This window comes from Alligator mississippiensis, chromosome 7 (assembly GCF_030867095.1).
Source record: "Alligator mississippiensis isolate rAllMis1 chromosome 7, rAllMis1, whole genome shotgun sequence".
NCBI classification, from domain to species: Eukaryota; Metazoa; Chordata; order Crocodylia; family Alligatoridae; genus Alligator; species Alligator mississippiensis.
The window spans coordinates 27682304-27704685 of NC_081830.1; the positions used below are offsets into that span (position 1 = coordinate 27682304).

The following is a 22382-nucleotide window of genomic DNA, read 5'->3' on the forward strand; positions in this document are numbered from 1 at the left end:
AAAGTCACAGCTAGACTTGACGCTGAGGAAACACTTTCTCATGTATTATTCAAGTGTGACAACACCAGAAAGAAGACCATATTTAATGTATGTGCACTTGGATAATAAATGGGCAACCTACAGGGACACAGAAAGATTCAAACCCAATAATAATGCAGAATCATGAAAGGCAGGAAAGCATATTCACACCAGTCATTCTGAGATCAAATCTGCTCTCCTGGCATGCCTGCCAAGTCAAGTCACCTTTATCTCAGAGTCTAGCAGAAAAGTGTAGGGGGACAAGTACATACATGGTTAGATCCCTCTCTGGTTTATATTACCATCTCAGGATTGAAAATGGGAGATCTGATTCCCCCAGTGGAAAAGGAGGCAGATGTGAAGTCACAAGTGAGGTCCTCCCACAGCATCAATCGGTCAGTTTCCATCCAGCTTAATGGAACCACTTCCCCCTCTGCCCGCACCCCCTTCCCCCACAAGGATATAGCACTAAATGTTCAGGTCTAATTTTTCCCTCAGACACATCAGTTTTACAAAGCAGTTCACACTGTTAGCCACATTCTGGATTCAAAACCCTGAAGAAAGAAGTCGGCCTGTATTTTCCAGTGGTAATGAAACTGTTTGATGAATCTAGTTCATTTCTGTAGACACTATGTTGTCAATTACATACCTGAGATGGCCCAAGAAGCACAGGACAGGAAGCTCACGAGGGAAGGATGGGCACCTGGTAGTCAGGAAAGAACAGAGTAAGCCAGTTTCCTCAGAGCAGCAAGGATCTCCTTGTTCCTCATGCTATAAATGATAGGATTCATTGTGGGGGGGCACTACTGAGTATATGACACCCAGTATGAGATCTAGCCCGGATGGGGAGTGTGAGGTAGGTTTGAAATAGGCAAACATGACAGAAAATACAAACAAGAAGACCACAATGAGGTGAGGGATGCAGGTTGAGAAGGCTTTATGCAGGCCCTGCTCTGAGGGGATTCTCAGGACTGCACGGAAGATCAGAACGTAGGATGCAACAATCAGAATGAAACAGGACAAAGATAAACCAAAGGTGAATAAGATTATACAGAGTTCCCTGAAATGTATATCTGAGCAGGAGAGCTTGAGGAGCTGGGGGACTTCACAGAAGAACGAGTCTACCACATTGCCTCCACAGAAAGTGAATGAAAACAAGTTCCAAGTGTGCATGATAGAGTTGAGTACACCAGCTACCCAGGCACTGGATGCCATTTGGACCCATGCTCTTATGTTCATGATCATCTCATAGTGCAAGGGCTTGCAGATGGCAATGTAACGGTCATAGGCCATGATAGTAAGAATAGCAAAATCTGTTCCCGCTAAGAAAAGAAAGAAAAAAACTTGTGTGGCACACCCAGCGTAGGAGATAGTTCTGATGTTCAGCAGGGAGTTGACCATGGCTTTGGGGATGATGACACATATGGTTCCAATGTCCAGGATGGCCAGGTTCATCAGGAAGAAGTGCATAGGGTTGTGGAGGTGGTGATCAAGCACTACAGCCACAATGATGAGAAGGTTCCCCATCAGGGCACTGAGGTAAATAACTAGGAACATGACAAAATGCAAAAATTGCAACTCCCAAACATCTGAAAAGCTGAGGAGGATGAACTCAGACACAGAGCTTTGGTTGGACATTTTCTTTGTCGCCACGTTGTGGGCTTCCTGCAAAGGGAATGACGGATACAAAAGTCCTCAGTGAGATTCATCATACATTTGTCCACCTTAAAAAACCTACTGAATCTCCTAGAGACAGATCCTCCCTGATGTTACTCAGTTGGTTCCCTCTGATTTCCACCAGATGGACTTGGGCTGCAATCACACCACCAAGTTACTCTTGGCTATCTGCAGGGGTTAAAGAAAGGGTAAAACAGCCACATTCTACTCATTGAGCATCCTCCCAAGCAACACATGGCCAGGGGAGGATCATTTGTCCTAGTGACACAAAAGCAGTTACACCCATGGGGTATTCGAGGAGCACCAGAACCATTGGCTTTGGGTACAGGAGAGATCTGTGTGGAATAACTCTCCCCATTTCACAAAAGGGAAACGGCACCACCTGAGGCTAGATCCTGATGTAGTCTCTTTTATTAGCCCCATATCCTGCCAGCTTACATCATTTCTATTCTGAGAAAAAGAAATGGGAAACAGACAATTGTACAAATGTCAGTTAAAGTAACTTTCTTAAGTGGTCAGAGTTAAGCAAGAAGCCAATTGCCCTCCCTCCCTCTCTCTCTGCTTCTGTTTTCTCTAATTTCTCTTTTACTCTGTTTTAAGTTAGCTCCTTCCATTGGATGTCTATCACTTTCTGGTTATTTCTCTGTGCCTTTCATTTTTCTCTTGATGTTCTGCCCTTTATTTCTGGTGGTAACCACTGCTCTGCACCACCTCAGGACTACCCTGCATGGGGGCCCTCAATGTAAAGGGATGCGTCCCACATAAAGGACGATGACCAAGGAAAATGAACATTGAAGTAGCTTTAGCTTGATTGGGCTAAGTCCAGTTTGGAGGGGAGGAAAGCGAGTTGCGCTGGATTTTCTAATATTCCACATACACTGTCCAATCCATGTAACCAGTACTTAGCAATGGTGTAGCAATTCTCCTTTAGACATCTTAATTCATTATGGACTTATTAATCACCTTTATTTTTCATCTGTCCTATTTTGAATGATTTCAGTTATTCCTGCTGCCCCTACATAACGCACCATTGAATTTACCTTGATTTTATAAAACCCGCATATATTCTCTAATCCAAGTGACCAGCACTTAGAAATGGAGCAATTCTCCTTTATATTTCTTCTTAATGCATCACAGACATCTGTGAATCATCTTTGTTCTTATGTCATCCCATTGGAGGTACCGGGAGGAAACCATTCCACCTTCACTTTCTGAGAGTAATCACTGGCTTGGGCTACCTCTTGGGATCTCATCACAGAGATGCCCAAAGCAACAGGTTCCTTATCCACCAAAGTGCTGAGTGCAAAAGGAATAGCCCAGTCGCTTTAAAGCTAAGTCACAACTCCTGTAGTCTGAACTGAAGCAGCTTTAGTTTATCGTGGATGAATCCACTTTCCTTTTGGCTTGTCTGCCATCTAAAGTGTCCTCATAAGGGACTAATTAAGTTCAACTAATCTATCTGAAAATTTAGTCCTACAACCCACCAGAGTGTCACAGGTAGAAGAGTCCTTTATTTTTACTACTGAAAAATCAATGGACATCCAGAATCTGGGAAAAATACATGCTGCCCTTGAATGGTTAGTTTTCAAATCAGCTTTAGGATGAGCAGATCATAAGAGAGTTTGGCTGGAAGAGACTTAATGAAGTCATCTGTCTAGCCTGCTGCTCAAGCTAAAATACCCTGACTCAACTATTGCTGGCAGAAATAATCCCATCCCTTTTGTAATCTCAGAGTATCAGTAAAGACAACAACTTACTGAGGTCCTCTGTGTGGATTCCTCCCTGTTGAGGTATCCTCCTCTTCCAAAGCCAGAGTTTGTTCATTCATTCATTTGTTCATTCTTTCTATCTCTCTACCCACATATTATGCAGGCATATGCAGGTTTCTGGCTCTCTCTTTCTCCCTCTCTCCCTATCTATCTATGAATGTGGAGATCTTCTTTCATGGGACAACTTAAATCCATCTTCTGGAAATAAACCTGAGATAGCTTACTGTCTAAAGGTGATTTCTGTAGGTACCCTCTGTGCTGTGAAAGAGTATTTATCAATAACTGGTGCAATCATCTTCCAGGCAGGTAGTCTCAGGAGCACAGAAAAATGTCTAACCAGAGTCACCAGAGGATTTGTATAAGTGTATCCAACCCTTGCCTAGGAGCCAGAAGTAAAGCTGATTGGGAAACATTCTGATGAGACACCACTCTGCCCCCAAACGTTGGTTCACTGCTTCTGATATATTTTGTTTGAAACGCCTTGGGTCCAAGGCACTTTTCCAATATCCAAGGAAGTTTTCTATATATTTCCAGGCTCCCACAGTCTGAGGCAGACAAGCCAGGTGCAGTGCCCATGCTGATACAAGGGTTCCCAGCCCCTTGGTCCCACAGCAGCAGACTACTTGAGAGCCAGGTATATGGTCCTGCCAAGGTCCCAAGTTCCCAAGACAAATAATCTGCTACATCACTGTTTCCAAGCCCACACCATCACCCCTGATGACCACTGTGCTCACTCAGCTCTCTTTCTAAATGCAGTGTGTCAGCCCATAAATTATGGCTTCCCTTACAGTCATAGCATATGACTGATATATTGCCACCTTCTTCCTTCTCTGTTACAAGGTGATAAAGGATAGTATGTGTCTCCAGGCACAAGCAAGCTTTGGGTGAGAAGAATGATCTCTGGAGATACATTTACATCTCTGCCAGTAAAATATTATCAGTCTTCTTGGATTTTCCAAAGGGCTGAAGACCTCCTGCCCTTCTACCTCTCCCCCATAAAGGCAGTTGAACAGCAGTTGATTATGTGTGTGTTTCCATCTGAAATGTATCCCTTGTTTCCTCTGCCCATAGGAGTTGTGTGTCTCCTTGCTTTGGAGATTATGATCCATGTTTGGATTCCATCTTGGAGGTGTTTTTGCAGCAAGCTATCATGCCAAAGGTGTTTGACAATACCATCACCACAGTAATGTCAGGTTCCTAAACTCAGAGGAGAACTTCATCCTCTCAGTCTGGAGCACATGAAGGTGTCCACCCTCTGAGAGAGACTATGAGTTCAGAGAAACACCCGTCTTCAGCATTTACCATGAATTCTCCAGGAAGTCCCCGCTTAGTCTTTAACGTCCTTTAATTATCCTTCAGTGGGCCTAACTCCAATGAGCCAAAGAAGCAAATTACACACCTAGTTTTCCCCTTTTTGGTCTAGGTACTTACTTTTTCTATGGTAGAATACCTAAAGTGCCTCACTGGGTGTCCCCAGAAAAGACTTCAGAGCACCGTCTGCATTAACTTTCAACTGTACCTTCTAAATCACAGTAGCACTTTTGAAACTCACACTAAAATATGTTTCTCCTACACTCTAAATAAGCAAAGAGGAAGTTATAGGCCTGCTAGAGTTGACCTTTTTGATGGTCCCAGTTTCATTCACTAAGGGCTAAGTTCAGGTTTATATTAAATTGTCTGACAGAGAAACTTCCTGATTTCTTTCCTCAAAGCCTGCTTTATCTCTTTGTTCCTCTGGCTGTCAGTTAGAGAATCAAAGAAAAGAGTGGCCTGAAGGGACTTTCAGAGGTCCTCTACTCCAACCTTCTGCCCGAGGAACAATTACACCAGTTAAATTCATCCTGTTCAAATCCATAATGCAAATTCTTTGTAAATTGACTGTAAAGCCTGGCACAACCTCGATTTCATAGATTTCATAGACATTAGACATTAGAGCTGGAAGGGACCTTGGAAGATCATCGAATCCAGCCCCTTGCCCCTGGGGCAGGAAGTCAGTTGGGGTCATAGGATCCGAGCAAGAAAAACATCCAATTTTCTCTTGAAGGCATTCAAAGTAGGTGCTTGAACCACCTCTGGCAGCAGGCTATTCCAGACCTTGGGGGCTCGGACAGTAAAGAAGTTATTCCTTATGTCCAGCCTGAAACGGTTTTGCAGGAGTTTATAACTGTTAGACCTTGTCATCCCTTGGGGTGCTCTGGTGAACAAATGTTCCCCCAGATCTTAGTGAATATCCTTTATAAACTTATAGGTGGCCTTCAGATTGCCCCTGAGCCTGTGCTTTTCCATGCTGAAGAGTCCCATATCTCTCAGCCTCTTGTCAAAAGGTCTGTTTTCCTGACCTCTGATCATGCACATGGCTCTCCTGTAGACTCTTTCAAGCTTCTCCACATCCTTTTTTGAATTGTGGAGCCCAAAACTGGACACAGTACTCCAGCTGCAGCCTCACCAAGGCTGAGTACAATTGGAGAATGACGTCCTGGGATTTACTTGAGAAGCATCTATGGATGTAAGCCAGCATTTTGCTTGCTTTCTTAGCTGTGGCATCACATTGAAGGCTGATGTTCATCTTGTCCTGACCCCCAAGTCCCTCTTGTCCATGGTGCTAGTCAGCGTAGCACTACCGAGCCTATAAACCTGCTGCAGGTTTTTTGTCCCAAGGTGGAGAGCCTTGCATTTTTCGGTGTTAAACAGCATCAGGTTCTCATCCACCCATTTCCTGCATCAGTCAAGGTCAGCCTGGATTACCCCCTGTCCTCAAGTGTGGATGCTTTACCCCAAAGTTTGGTATCATCGGCGAACTTGGTCAGTCCACTTCTGACACCAGTGTCCACATCATTAATGAAGAGGTTGAACACAATAGGTCCAAGGACCGAGCCTTGAGGGACCCCACTGCTCACAGGGCACCATGATGATTTACTTCTGTCAACCTCCACCCTCTGGGTCTGACCACGGAGCCAATACTCCACCCAGCGGAGCATGGTGGACCCGAGGTTGCAGTTGGCAAGTTTTGCCAAAGGTGATCATGGGATATCAGATTGAAGGCCTTTTTAAAGTCAAGATGTATGACATCAGTCTCTTCCCTCTTCTCCAGGTGATAGGTCACCTGGTTGTAAAAGGAAATGAGATTGGTCAATCACGACCTACCTGCAACAAATCCGTGCTGGCTTTCCCTCAGGGTGTTGCCATCAGCCAGTCCATTAAGAACGGCCTCTTTGCTAATCTTTTCTAAGGCCTTCCCTCAGATAGAGGGCAGGCTGATGGGCCTGTAGTTTGCTGGATCCACTTTCCTCCCTTTCTTGAACATTGGCACCGCATTGGACTTCTTCCAATCATCGGGCACTTCACCAAAGTGCCAGGAGCTCTTGAAGATCTGTGCCAGGGGCTGAGCTATGGTGTAGGCCAGCTCCTAGAGTACCCTGGGGTGTAAATTGTCAGGGCCAGCTGACTTGAAGATGTCCAGCCTCTCAAGGTGTTCCTTTATAAGGTCAGCATTGATGGAGGGCAAGGAAGCACCCTCACTCAGCCGTCCCTGTCCCATAATGGGCAGTGGTGTCCAATGGCACATGTGAAAGACTGATGCAAAGTACCCATTCAATAAGTTGGCTTTTTCCTGGGTGTTAGTCATCAGTTCTCCCTTCCACTTTAGCAGAGGTCCAATGTTGCCCTTGCTTTTCCTCTGGCTCCTCGCATGAGACATAGCACCTGAACCTGACACAGGCAAAGCAGGGGAACAACAGCATCCAACATCCTCATTTGATAAACTGAGGAGGTTAATAGTGGGAGTAAGGACAGTGTAGGAGAGGGAGAAAAATGTGTTGTGATATTTCTAGTCCTTGGTATTTGCTAAGAAATTATCAACAATAAGGATTCCATAGAAAGGGCTGACTGCCATATGGTGAGAGAAGCATATGGAAAATGGCTTTTCTTTCTCAATAATGGAAGGTGTGTTTTGTGTTGGGTCCGAGATCCAAGTGCAAGATTTCAGCATCAGTAGGTAGTTGGAACAGAATGCTTCTCCAGTAGGGAGCCCAGCTGGCTGTCACTCCGGTAGAGGTTTGATTAATGGGTAAAAAGCCCTAAAGAAATGGTCACTTTCATTTGGGCTATGGAACATTAGTTGGGAAGCCAGTGATGGTAGTGTGGAGCTAGCCAAGAATCCACTTCTCCAGGCCCTAGGTACAATCTGGAAAAAGAAATTGATGCATGTAAGGGCTACACAATGCAGAGGCTTGTATAAAACTAAGTACCAATCAGAAGGCATCAAAGACAGCAGGTATCATCCTGCACCTGCCAGAAAATAAAAGAATTGCAATTGTATTAAACCACCGCTAAAATATATTCATGTTTTCTTCATTAAGAAACTGGCCAGCATCCTTGGCGGGAGGGTTCAGGTACAGTATATCTCCAAGCTGGACAAGTTTGCACCATGGAAGGACATGGTCTGCGAAGATGCTGATTAGACATAATTAGATCCACAATTAAGAGGTTCACAGTTGTGGTCACAGTTAGACTTATTAGCAAGAACTGAAAAAAAAAAAAGCCTACAGGTCATGAATTTTCTCAGCCCCTAACAGGAGGACAGTCTGATGGCTGGTTTGTTTTGTTCTTGTTCTTTGCTTTGTTTTTTTTTCCTACTCTGCATAACTCATGGTTTGTATATTGAGAAAATGCAACAAACACTTATAGAAGACAAACACAACAGTCACTCTAATGTTCTATTCCACCTATTAGGCACCACATGTGATGAGTACCCCTGAAAGTTTTATAGTTTTTTTTTATACTTTGGGAACAGCTGTATGTTTTGAAAAAGTATTTTATCTAACCAAGGGCATAGAGTAGGTTGTTTAGGCTGGGGGAGAATCGCTTGTTGCCTAGTTGCTTAATTGCTGGCCTTGCTACAGGGAAAGCCATATCAGCAAGGTCCCTAAAGGGTTGGAAAGGGGGGTTACTGGCTGAGCTTGCTGAATAACAGGTGCCACATCAGCAAATTACACTGTCACAAAGGCAAGTTCAAACTGACTAGGGAGGGGTCTGTAGCTAGGGTGAAGTGCGCATGGACCAAAAGGGGCAACCTATAGTAACTGCATAGCGTGTAAGGCTAGAAAAGGCTATATAAGGCTAATGCCCACTCGGGTGGGGGTGCTTGCTTTGTGAACGATTGCTAAGCACCACTTTCTGCGCAAAAATAAAGATTAAGTTGGATCCTTCACCCCTGTGTGTTTATTGGCACAAGCGCACCAGACACGAACTCACTGTCCTTTGGGGACAACAATTTCTTGCGACCCAGATAGGACCCTAGCTGACTGCCTTGCCCGGTCCACCTCTTTGGCTCTGGCAACAACTGTGGATGGTGCGAGGGCCAGGCGCCACCGACCTTATTTGTCGGAGGTATGACCGTCTCCTGGTTGCCTGACGGAGTTGTGGAGGGGCACAATGGCGTAACGCTCGGAGGACCAACTATTTGGCAAAGGATGTACTAAATGTCACTCATTTTTGATTGGCGGGAGGAACATCGGTTGAGGCTATTTTCACGTTGTGCCGTTAGAATCACTCCGGAATCAGACTTGGTTCGCATCTGAGAGAATAGGAGGGCCAATCAATTACACTAACTACCCCATGTGGGGAACCATTACCACAGAAAGAAACGCCAGTACCTTTGAAATAGATTTGTTGACAGTCACCTCCCCTGGTAACACCAGCTGTGCCAATTTTGTGAACTGTACCAAAACTTGTAAAAGCCTAACCAAAGAAATGAAAATTTTCAATTGCTCAGACGTGACTAATGTATCTTGCAACTACGGTCATGTTGTATTACCCCGGGGGTGGTTCCTTCTTTGTGGGAAGACTGCCTATTCATATATCCCAGCCAATGCCACAGGAGGCCCTTGTGCTCTGGGCCAGTTGACTGTCTGGCTTCCAGGTATGCCTACGACCTCTAGTAAGCGTCACCGGAGAGGTTTGAAGGTGCTAGATGAATCCTGTGATAGTGACGTAAACCTCCTGAGTGAGGCCGAGGTATTGTCCTTAGCAGTTTCCATAGTAGGGGTGCCAGGCCTAGTAGTGGACGCCGAGAGGCAGCTTAGTAAGGTGGCCTGTGCCCTGGTAAAGGGCCTAAATACAACTTCACAGGCCCTAGCTGCCCTCAATACTGAAATGAAAGAACTAAGAGGAGCTACTCTGCAAAATAGAGCAGCCATAGATTACCCGTTGCTGAGGCATAACCACAGATGTGAAGAGTTCGAGGGAATGTGTTGTTTTAATTTGACAGATAATTCCGAGTTGATAGAGTCAAAAGTGCAGAAGTTAAAAGAAGTTCTGTCCCACATTAAGCAAGGGGAAGGGTTTGACTTCTCATGGCTTACTTCTTGGCTTCCTAATTTTTCATGGCCTAAGCAAATTTTCCTATTAGTTGTGGCAAGTATGTGTATATTCTTGATGATTTGTTGTGGAGTACAGTGTGTGAGGTACTCAAGAGATCAATTTCTTCCCCCGTTCACCGCGCAATGCTTGTAAAACCATCAGTTACAAATCCGATCCAAAAGAATCGGGAGGGAGTGAAGAGATTTCTGAAGATGAAAAAGATGGTCGAGGACTACGGTCCTATTCCATAGGGTCATAGCCTCGAAGGGGGGATTTGATGAGTACCCCTGAAACTTTTATAGGTTTTTTTTATACTTTGGGAACAGCTGTATGTTTTGAAAAAGTATTTTATCTAACCAAGGGCATAGAGTAGGTTGTTTAGGCTGGGGGAGAATCGCTTGTTGCCTAGTTGCTTAATTGCTGGCCTTGCTACAGGGAAAGCCATATCAGCAAGGTCCCTAAGGGGTTGGAAAGGGGGGGTTACTGGCTGAGCTTGCTGAATAACAGGTGCCACATCAGCAAATTACACTGTCACGAAGGCAAGTTCAAACTGACTAGGGAGGGGTCTGTAGCTAGGGTGAAGTGCGCATGGACCAAAAGGGGCAACCTATAGTAACTGCATAGCGTGTAAGGCTAGAAGAGGCTATATAAGGCTAATGCCCACTCAGGTGGGGGTGCTTGATTTGTAAACGATTGCCAAGCACCACTTTCTGCGCAGAAATAAAGATTAAGTAGGATCCTTCACCCCTATGTGTTTATTGGCACAAGCGCACCGGGCACGAACTCACTGTCCTTTGGGGACAACACATGGACATAGGCCCTAAAGTGAAATCACTCTAACTGGATTCCTTGAAAATATACTTCTTGAAGATACTGTAACTAGTATATAAACTAGTATCTGTCATTTTTACCTTAAGACTTACTCAAAAACTGAAGTAAGGAAGAGAGACCCTGTCAAACTTTTACAGTAATGCTTCCTTCAGTTACGTTAAATATGTGGAATAGAATTGCATTTTGTCATCTAATAGGATATGACCTGATAAAATAAATAATTAATGCATGGTCAGCAGTTAATTCCATGGTCTTATAATAAATAAGTCCTTGTCTTCTTTTTACAGGATGAATGGTTGAGTGGAGAATATGATTCAGATTCTCAGAACAGATAAATGATCACCAGAGGCAGACCTAGGGCTTTCAATTGGTACATAACCCTGGCATTCTAGTGGTCACGGCAAACTCAGTCTGTTTTCTGCATGACCAGCCTAGTTACTGACACCAGAATTTCTCCCTCATGGATGGCATTTATGTCCAGTCTGATGTCTCGGAGGTGCCTGGAGACTGCCAAAGACTGGGCCTATGTACTCCCCATAGCAACAGGGCACAGATAGGTCCCTGGACTCCGGTGAGACATTTTTGTAAGTGTGGCTCATGGACCTCTCCCAGCTAACAACTGCAAAGTATATCTATGTATCCTGCAAACATGGGAATACTCAGCCCAATCACTCTACAAACTCTGTGTACTTGCTGGTGGCCCCACACACATGGCATCAGGCCTCTTGGTTCCATTGTTCTTGGTGCGCACCCCTTTTGACAAGGCTGGAATAGATATCACTGGTATCTTGGAGCTCACAATCAGAAATTGCCATGTTATCCTAGTGCTTGTGCCTAGAGAGGGTAGTGACCCACAATGCTTTAGCCAAAATATTGTCCCTGAAATTATTCAATGCCCTCTTGAGCAGGAGCTGCCCACAAGAATTTCTAACTGCTTTTTAACTGATCTGTTGAGGTTTCTTTGGGGGAGAATTTGTCTCTTTCACAATGGAAGAAGACTCTAGGCCTACTGAACAAAGTTTTTTGATATGTTTATGACCAAGCTGGGGAAAACCACCTTAATGAGTCACTGTGTCATCCTAAAACCTGGTTGTCCCATCCAAAAAAGGCTCTTCTTTATACGTCAATGACTATGGGACACAGTAAAGAGGAAAGTGCAAAATACGTTGCATATGGGAGTAACATAAGAATCAGTGAACTAAAGGGGCAGCCCAGTTGTCTTAGTTCCCAGGCCAGAGAAAACAATTTGGTTCTGCTCCAATGTTATCAAATGGAATGTGGTACTGACTCTGTTGCGTACTCAATTCCTTGAGTTTAAAAATTGATGTGACAAATAAGAAAGGCAAAGTATTTATCCACACTTATATGCTGCTGCACATCACAGTGTTATTGTAGCGTTCACCAGCACTTCAGAGGAATATTTATACAGGGTTATGCTCACACTACAATCACTTCAGGCAGCAACACTGAGGGTAAATCCAGCTCAATGCTGATTGGATTGTCAGTAGAATAAAAGTAAGATGACGTGTTTCAATTAGTCCATGTGAAGAATGCTTAAAACTTGAAGGTTTGACAATGTGAGATCATTAAAGAGTGATAAGTGCCCTTTACTCATCTTAGTTATGCTACTTCAGGGGAGCATTAACATGGATTGGTGTTAAGTAGCTAGTTGGAAGTGGATTTCTAAGCATTTCACTAACATAAAATGCCCACTTTGGACTATTTGTGGATCCCAAGATGCACCAGTCCCATCCTTTCCCTCTTTCCTACTCCTCCAGAACTATACTGCTGTAGGCAAGCCCCAAGATGGCACCACAGAGTGCTCTTGGGGTTTCCTCAATGACCCACACACCCCTGGCAATCTGCACTTCATGCCCCTAATTCCCATTCCCATGAAATACTTCAGCAACCCATGTGTTGAAAGGGAAGTTGCTGTCCTTTAAACATGAAGCAGCAGCTGGGAAGATCAGCAAGTGGGCATGCTAGAAGGGAGGAATAGGCTGCAATCAGACCTAGACAGGTTACAGGGTTGGGCGGATGAGAACTGGATGGGTTTCAACACTGACAAGTGCAAGGTATTGCACCTGGGGAGGAAGAACCAGCAGCATACCTACAGGCTGGGGAACTCCCTTCTCATCAGTGCAGAGGCAGAAAAGGATCTTGGTGTCATTATTGATGCCAAAATGAACATGGGCTGACAGTGTGGGTACACGGTCAGGAAGGCCAACCGTACCTTGTCATGCATCCACAGATGTATCTCAAGCAGGCCCAAGGAGGCGATCCTCCCACTCTACGAGACACTGGTGAGGTCACAGTTGGAGGTACTGCATCCAGTTCTGGGCGCCGCACTTCCAGAGGGATGTGGACAACATGGAGAGGGTCCAGAGGAGGGCCACTCGTGTGATCAGGGGGCAGCAGGGTAGGCCCTATGAGGAGAGGCTAAGGGACCTGAACCTGTTCAGCCCCACAAGAGAGGCTGAGAAGGGATCTGGTAGCCATCTATAAACTGGCCAAGGGGGACTAGCAGGCAATGGGAAAGTCCCTGTTCCCCTGAGCACTACTGGGAGTAACAAGGAATAACGGTCATAAGTTGACTGAGAGTAGATTCAGGCTAGATATCAGGAAGCACTACTTCACTGTCAGGGCAGCTAGGATCTGGAACCAACTTCCAAGAGAAGTGGTGCTGGCTCCTACTCTGGGGGTCTTTAAGAGGAGGCTGGATGAACACCTTGCCAGGGGCGTTTGATCCCAGTACTCTTTCCTGCCATGGCAGGGGTTCAGACTTGATGATCTGCTCAGGTCCCTTCTGACCCTACCTCCTATGAAACTATAAATGTTAAGCACTTAATTGTGCTCCTAGGAACACAGGTAGGTATGACAGGGGCCTATACCCTCTGTTAGTTATGCGGAGAGAAATATGACATTGATTTAGCCCATCAAAATTATGTCCAGGTGATCAACTAACAGAGAACAGGTTTTCATTTTAATTTGTCCTACTGGATTTATTAAAAAACCCTATGAGAACCAAGAAATGAAGTTTAGTTGTAAACATGTTGCAAAGGGGAGAAGAAAAATTAACTGGACTCAGCTGGTCTTATAAGTTTGATATCAACTAGGTCAGGATAGTCCAACCTTTCCATGTGTTGAGGGACCAAATCCCCTGCAGGCTGCAAGCATGGGACTGCATTATGGAGACTCATGAGCCCCAAGGACCTAGCACAGGCATAAACTCCTTCCCAGCTGGACTGTGCATTCATGCCCCACCACTGTACTGTAATGCCATTTCCACTCCTCAGTCACTGACCTGAGGAAGGAAGGGGAGCCCAAATACTCGGGCTGTACAGATGGGGAAAGAGGTGGGTAGACAGCAGTTGGAAAGCGTTATACTAAATAATGTTTTGGATGAGTTTTGCTCATTACATTAAATGTCTGAAAGTACACCTGGACTTCTCAGTGGTGTTTAAAACATGAATACAATTGACCTTGAATTAAAGCAAGTACATGTGACCTTGTAGGAGTCACCAAAGTCAACTTTTAGTTACTAATAAGATTGTAAATTGAGGAACAAGAACACCAGATGCTTTCACTGATGTAATATGCCTATGCATCAGTGAAAATGGGGATTTAACCCAGAATGCACTGTCCTACACTAAGGGAGGTCAAGAACCTCTGGGATCAAGTTATTGCTGTCCAGATGGCTTGCTAGGCGTGGCCAGATATTTGATCTTGACACGTAAAACTAGTTAGAGGCACATTTTAGTAGCCTACATGAAGAATAGTCATGCTGCCATTCTTGATGGTAAAGTACAAGACTCCTGGTCTTCAGCTTTTCCCAACCACAAAGTTTTCTTCTTTGTCCTCTAAGGCACACATGGCAGGTACATGTGGCTACTAGCAAACTGCCTGACACATAATCATTTGTAATCATCAGCCATTAGCAGTGCTTTGCTATTTGTCCCCTTGGAAACTGACTCAGTTGCCTTAGTTTCAAGGCACTACAATCAGCCTTAATGAGGTGCAAACACCTAGAGAGAGGTGAAGGGAGACCACCCAGTAACAAGGCAGGAAACCTTGCTGAGGTGCAGACAGATGAGGATGGACTGTTCCCACATGAATTACCAGGTAGCCTTATATCAGCTGGAAAAGCACCTCTAATATCAGAAGGTATTGGCTAATGGTGATTGCTATTGGCATGATACATGTTAGCACTTACTTTACCCAGGGGTCTCTTAAACAGCTTCTGCCCCAGGCTTTTTAGTAAGCATACCTAGCATGTAGAGGTCTAAATTTCCATTCAAACAATCAAAGCTCAGATTGGAGGCTTTTCTGGAACTCTAAAACGATACAATTCTGGCTTTCTGGTCCTTCTTCAAAAGTCTACTCAATCTAAAAAATGTTTATGACAGATGGCAAAGAGACTGAGGAAGTTTTTTGGTATACAACATAGCATAATTGGGGTGGAGTGAACAGGAAAGTGGCCTTTGGCAGCATCTTTCAGAGGGCAAACAAATCTCCCTGCCCACTCCTGTAAACTTTGCAATGGCAGGAATACCCCTTCAATGAAGAAATATAGGAGCTGAAGAGTAGGCCTGTGCGAAGCGGCTAGTATTCGCTTCGAATTTGGATTAGGCTGATTAAGGGGACAGTGATTCAATTCGTTGATTTGAATCGCTGCCCTGAATTGATACGGCCAAATCTCCAAATCACACAGGCCCATCCCCCACCTGCTCTCCCAGCCCAGCAATGGCTGCCCTGCCCATCCCAGCTCCCAGCACTTTGAAAACAAAAGCCCCGACTCGGCGGGTGCTGCCAGGCAGGGAGCTATCCCCACTGCTGCCCACTGGCCCACGCTGCATGGGGGCTCTGCACAATGCCTTGATGCCAAAGACTGGAAACACATTTTCTTGTGTATTCTTTCCGCATGAAAAAGCAGGGAAGATCATATGTAATGCCATGTGCACGTATATGATACTGGGCAACTTACAGTGGCACAACAAGATTCAAACCCCATAATCATGAAGAATCATAAAAGGTGGGACAGCATGTTTAAATCAATCACTGAGATCAAAATCTGCTTTCCAGGCATATCTGCCAAGTCAAAAGTAGGCTTCAGTTTACAGGCTAGTGGAATATAAAGAAAAGACAAAAAACATATGTAGAACACCTGTCTGTTTTCTACTGCTGTCTCATGATTGAAAATGATAGATTGGATTCCCCCTGGTGAATATAGGAGCAATTCCCTGAAGTCTGTACGTGAGCTCCTCCCATAGCAACAGCTGGTCAGGTTCCATCCAGCTTAGTAGAGTCATGCTCATTTGCTGAGGATTCAGCTCTAAATGTTGAAGTCTAGTTCTTCTTGCACACACATCAATTTTACACAATTCATACTGTTAGCTGCAATCATACCAACCTTGCTTTACAAGGCTGGTGAAAAGACTTGGCCTTGGTTTTACAGTGGTCTTGAAACTGATCTCATAATAATCTAGCTCACTTTTGTAGAAATTATGCTGCCAAAGACATACCTGACTCTGCTCAAGAAGCACAGCGTGCCAGCAAATTCACTGTGGAAGGATGGGCACTTGGCAGACACACCAACAGACAGACAGACAGTTTTATGTTGCATCAAGGGGAGCTTAGGCTAGATATTAAAGAAAACTTTTTTCACTAAGAGGGTAATGAAGCACTGGAACAGGCTACCCAGAAAGGTTGTGGAAACTCCATTATTTGAGGTTTTTAAGACCCAGGTAGACAAAAACTTCACTGCTATTCCATAGTTTGGGATGGTCCTGCTTTAAGCAGGGGTTAGACTAGATGACCTCCAGAGTTCCCTCCCAACCCTATTTTTTAATGATTCATTGAGTCAATGATAGACAGAAAAAGAGACAGCAGACAGACAGATCATTTATCCCCTTAGCAATTTCCTCCCAAATGCTCCCTGCTCCATTTCTCTCCCTACATGTTTCTCATCTCCCCTATTTTGTGTAATTTCAGTTATTCCTGTTGCCCTTCTGTCTTTCACCATTGAACTGACCTGGACTTTACAATATCCCAGGTGCACTCTCTAGCCAGGTGTCCAACACTTAAGAATTTTAGCAATTATCATTTAGCCATCTTAATTCATTAAGGATGTCTGTGAATCATCTTTGCTATTGCTATGGCTTTGCACCAGATGGAACTGGGAGATGAACTTTCTATCTTCAGTTTCTGAAAGTAACTGCTGCCTCTGGTTATTTCATGGGTTATCTGCACAGAGGCCCCTAAAGCAACAAATTCCTTATCCAGCAAAGAGCCAAAATGCAAGAGGATTAGCCCAGTAAAGTCCAAACTCCTTGAGTTGAAACTGAAATATCCTTAGTTTATTTTGGCTTAATCAACTTTAGACACAACCCAAAAGGGAAAGTGCCCACATAAGGGACTGTTGAAGTTCAACCAAACCACCTGAAATCCAACTTGAAACCAACCAGAGTGTCACAAGTAGACACACCCTACATTTTTATTACTGAAAGTTCAGATGAGAACAAAAATCTGGAATAGATGCATACTAATCTTGAAAGGCTGTTCTTTAAATCAACCTTAGTATCAGGGGGTCACAAGAAATGAAGTAGGGTGGAAAGGAACCCAGTAAAGTTATCTGTTTAGCCCATCACCCAAAGTAGGATATCTTGATTTACTCATCCCAGCCAGAAGAGATTACATCCTGTCTGTAGTCCCACATTATCACTAAAGCCAGCAGCAAATTTGCTATGGTTCTCAGTCTGTGTTTTTCTCCCTCTTGAGATGTCTTTCCTCTTCCAAAGCCAGAATTATTGGTATCTTTCTATCTATCTGCCTGTCTGTCTGTCTGTCTGGGCTGCTATTCATGCTTATCTCCCTCTCTTTTTGTTTAGCCCAGAAAACATCAGAGACAGAAGCTACCATCTGCCCTCTAGAAACAAAGCCTGGTCAGCTGGTACCATTCTGCACCTGGCAGAAATCAAAGAATTGTAATTGTATTAACCAGCCACCAAATTATATATCTGAGCAGAAGCAGTTCAGCTCTGTATTGATTCTTTCCTATACTTAGTGTGTGGTTTTGTTAGTGTTAATCCTTGCTCATTAATTCATTATATTAGCTAGTTTCTGTGTATTGAGCTGTTCCCTGAGTGAATCATGGTTGATTGGTAACTGGTAACACAGTAGCTTAGCAGCCAGACCTGCAGTAGTTCCCCCCCCCACCCCATGCCCCAAGACAGACACAGTTGCACAAGCACCCATGTCACGAGTTTTGCCTCTCATAGTGTGACAGCTAGCTGGGCTCCCTACTGGACAGCATTCTGTCATTTCTGCTCACACTGCCACTGTTTCTACTGATGCTGACATCCTGTACTCTGATCTTGGTTACCATACAAATAATCAGAATCGATCCATCAGAAGAAAAAGGGATTGCTTCCATCAGAAGAAAAAGGCATTTTCCAACTACTCCTTTCACCTCATGGTGGTAAGCACTTCATATGGGACCCTTAATGATGATTATTTGTTACCAAATGTCCAGGAATACATTTTTCTCTCTCTCCTATACCGTCATAACTCCCACTGTTTAACTTTTCATCTTAAAGAAGAAGGGTGTTGGCTGCTGCAGTTCCCCTTCTTCACCTGTGTCAAATTCGGGTGTTACGTCTTTCATCATGTCAGGATTGATGGTAGATTAGCAAAGAGATTAGATTATGGATTTGAATAGGATGATTTTAATAGTGCTTCTGCTGTGTCAGGTAGGGACTTGTAGCTGAGGATCTCTGGAAGTCTCTGTGGGCCCTACTTTTCTCTGATTCTATGATTGAGAATCTGAGAAGCAAAGAGGTAAAGGGGGCACTGAGGAAAGAATCAGGAAACTTCTGCCTCACATACAATTCAGTGATAACCAGGCTCTTCCTTCAGTGAATAAAACTGGGATAATATGAGCTAATTCCAGGAACCCAAAAAGCTAACACAGGAAGGCCAAGACCTCTTTCCTTGCCTAATTTAGAAGGAAGAATGAACTTATTGAGTGGGATTTTCAAAAGTAATGTTTTGATTTAGAAGGTACAGCTGAATGTTAATGAAAACTGTATTCTAAATAATTTATGGTGACATCCAGGGATGTACTTTTAGGCATAGTAATATGTGAAAAGTAAATAGCTGCACCCAAAAGCGAGAATCTGGATCCCTAGATTGCTTCCTTGGCTCATTGGAATAAGGGCCACTGAAGGGCAATTCAGAAAGTTTAGATGCTGAGGGGAAACTGAGCAGAGAGTTCATGGGAATTGCAAAAGGAGATTTTTGTCCAGACTCACAGACCCTCTGGGAGGGGTGGACACCTTCATGTACTCAGAATTCAGAGGATGGAGTTCTCCTCTGAAGTTAGGAGCAAGTTGTTACTGTGGTGATAGTATTGCCAACCACCCTTGGCATGAGAGCCTTCTGCTTTAAGCACTTGATAAGAAAGTTGGAGGAAACAGCTGCAAGATCATATCATAAGTCACTCAGGAGAATGTCCTCATCACCAGGCTCTAGCCGAACCTGTGGAATGGGTATCCTTCATCAACAGGACTGCCATCAAAGCATTCAAGCAGAAACAACTTGGGTTCACAAGTGGCCTGCCTGCCAACCTCAGCAGGGAGCCATTGAATTACCCAGGAGAAGCACAGTTGGTAAGGGGCCCGTCATGGAGGGTGGAACCGTAGAAGCTCAGTGAAGCACAACTCATTTCCCCAAACAACACTACAAAAGCATGGATCACAATCCATGGATCATGATCCTCTAAGCAAGGAGACACATACCCTTTCTAGGCAGAGGAACTAAGATATTCATGGAAGATGCACACACCCACATAATCAATTGTTGTGCAGCAAATGCTTGTACGGAGAAGAAGTAGAAGGGTAGGAGGCCTTCAACCCCTGGGAAAATCCTAGAAGGCTGAAGATGTTGTACTGCAGAGAAGTAAGCTAACTGTATCTCCAGGGATCATTGTGTGACCCAAAGGCTGCAGCAGCCCACAGATGCATACCTCTCCTTTGTCACCTTCCATTAGAGAAGGTGGCATGATAATGGTCATATGCAGTAACAATAAAGTAGGCCATACATTACGAGTTGAAACATTGGAAATAGAAAGAGAGAGGTGGGCACAGCGTTCACTGGGGAGAGAGGAGGGGAAGGGAAGGTTGTGGACATGGATATAGTGATGTAGAAGATGATTTATCTTGGGAACGTGGAATCTTGGCAACTAGGAGATGAGAGATTTTGGTGTCTGCAGGAATATCTCGCTCACTTGATCTGTGTCCTGCTCCAGTGGTCCCCCTTTCCCTTCTGTTCTTCTTTCAAATATAGGAATTTGGTCAGTAGGTCCAAATCCTGACCTCCCACCACCACTGCACTGTGACAACATTTCCACCCCCAGTAACTGAACTAAAAACCCACTCTCTGCTGCCTGCCCTCCCACAAAGAGTTGGGCACAAGGAGCAAAAGCCTGAGGAGGGAAAGGGAACCCAGAAACTTTGCCTGCTGTTCCAGCTGGAGTGATGAGGAGAGAGGTGGCTGGATAGAAGAGCGGCATACCAGTTGGAAAGCCATGGACATTAGCAATGTCTTGGGTTAGTGGGGCCTATCACATTAAATGTCTGGAGACAGAAAGTACACACAGACATCTAATTTGTAGTTAAAACATGACTAAAATTTATGTTAAATTACACCAACTGCATGTGACCTTGCAGGATTCACCAAGCAAAACAGACCAAACAGAACTTAGTCATTAGTAGGGGTGTACAAAGCTTTGGGTGGTAATTTGATTCAGAGGAGACTCAATATGATTCGGTGGCCAAATCTCCAAATCTAAATTGAATCAGTGGACCAGTTAAAAGGTCTGGATCAATTCAAAGCTCTCTGAATCATCGGAAAAAGATTTGGAGAGCTTTGATGATTCAGGCAGTCCCAGGTGGCTGCAGCAGGGAGCTATACCCTGACTCAGAGCTGGTAAGTAGGGGCAGTGGAGGAGGGGGGAGGGGGACCATGGAGGGGACCTGTGCCAGGCCCCATCCCCTCCCTGCTCCCACAGCCCCCCGACCCCCACCCACTCCCCCAGATCTCCCCTCCCCCATGGCTACCCCACCCGCCCCAGTTCCTGGTGCTTTTAAAAAAAAGCCCCACTCACCGAGCGCTGCCAGGCGGGGGGGGGGGGGGGCAATCCCCACTGCCCCCCACTTCCCCACGCTGCATGGGGGGCTCTGCCATGAGCCCTCTGACTCCCCCCACTCCCCCAGCCCCCCCGCCCATGGGTGCCCTGCCCACCACAGCTTTGGCCCTTTAAGGAAAAAAAATGAGAAAACCCTGGGACTCACGGCTCTTCCAGTGGCCTTGAGGCTTCGGGGGATCATGCAGAGCCCCGCACATGGCATAGGGCAGTGGGGATCACCCCCCGCTGGCAAGAACAGTGAGTGCAGGGTTATTCTCAGGTTTGTTTTTTTCTTAAAGGGCCAGAACCACAGTGGGTGGTGCAGAAAGAGGGAGGACATAGGGAGCAGAGGGGGGCTTGGGGACTCATGCAAAGCCCTCCCATGCAATGTGGGGCAGTGGGGGGCAGCAGGGATCACCCCATGCCCAGCAGCACCCAGCGAGTCAGGGCTTTTTTTTTTCAAAGTGCTGGGAGCTGGGACAGGCAGGGCAGCCATTGCTGCGCTGGGAGAGCAGGTAGGGGATGGGCCTGGGTGATTCGGATATTCAGCAGCAGCCAAATCTCTGAATGAGATTCAGCTGAATCAATTCAGGACAGAGATTCAGATCACTGTATTGAATCACTGCCCCCCGAATTGGCCGAATCCAAAGTGAATACTAGCCACTTCACACAGGCCTAGTCATTAGGAAGGTACAGGCACACTACACTTACAATGGTGTAATCTGCTTGTGCACTACTGAAAATGAGGAGAAAACCCAGAACGTATTATCTTACACTAAAGGAGGTCTAGCCCCTCTGCAGTCAAGTTACTACAGGCCGAGTGGTCTACTCAGCTTGGGCAGACATTTGACCTTGACCTGTCAAATAGGGTAGAGGCACTTTAAGGAAGCCTGCACAGAGGACATAGGCAGACAAGGCTCTTTGGGTAAATCTGATATTAGATTTTATTAGACCAACTAACAAAGTTGGAAAAATTCTTCTTTGTATGCTTTTGGGTACAAACACCCTTCTTTAGGCAAAGGGAGCATCTGAAGACAGTCATACTGAACTTTTTCATAGTAAAATACAGGACTACTGGCCTGCAGCTTTTCCCTTGCACAAAGTTTTCTTCTGTGTACTCTAAGGCACACATGGAAGGTACAAGTGGCTATCAGAAAACTACCTGACACATGGTGTGAGCATGCCATCCTTCTAGCCTCTCTCAGCCAATGACACTCCTATACTATTTTCCTTCCCCCTGAAAACTGCCTAGGCCACCTCAGTTTCAAGGCACTGCAATCAGCCTTAATGAGATTCTAATTTCTAGAGACATGTGAAGTGCAGACACCCACTGCAATCTCTCCATAACACTCCCAACCCCAGATTTACCCCTGGTGGTGGAGCAAGTGCAGCTCTCTCATGCAACACAGCAACTCAGGGCATGAACCATACTGGTGACTCCCAGACCCTGCTGCAACTGCTGGCAACCCGAATGAGCTGTATGAATTCAAAAGTGGAGCTGGGCTCAGACAACAATGGCCTGAAGCTTCCTGCCACAGCCCCAC

The 22382-nt window shown here is 45.1% G+C and overlaps 1 protein-coding gene across 1 annotated transcript in view; it reads right to left on the reverse strand.

Annotated features, from left to right (window-relative positions):
• Positions 1–789: 789 nt before the first annotated feature.
• The window catches only part of LOC132251902 (olfactory receptor 14A16-like), a 28071-nt gene continuing 6478 nt past the window's right edge, over positions 790–22382 (reverse strand). Inside the window, exon 2 of the mRNA XM_059731821.1 lies at positions 790–1683. Within this exon, the coding sequence (XP_059587804.1) occupies positions 790–1683 (894 nt within the window). The remainder of the gene's footprint in view (positions 1684–22382) is intronic.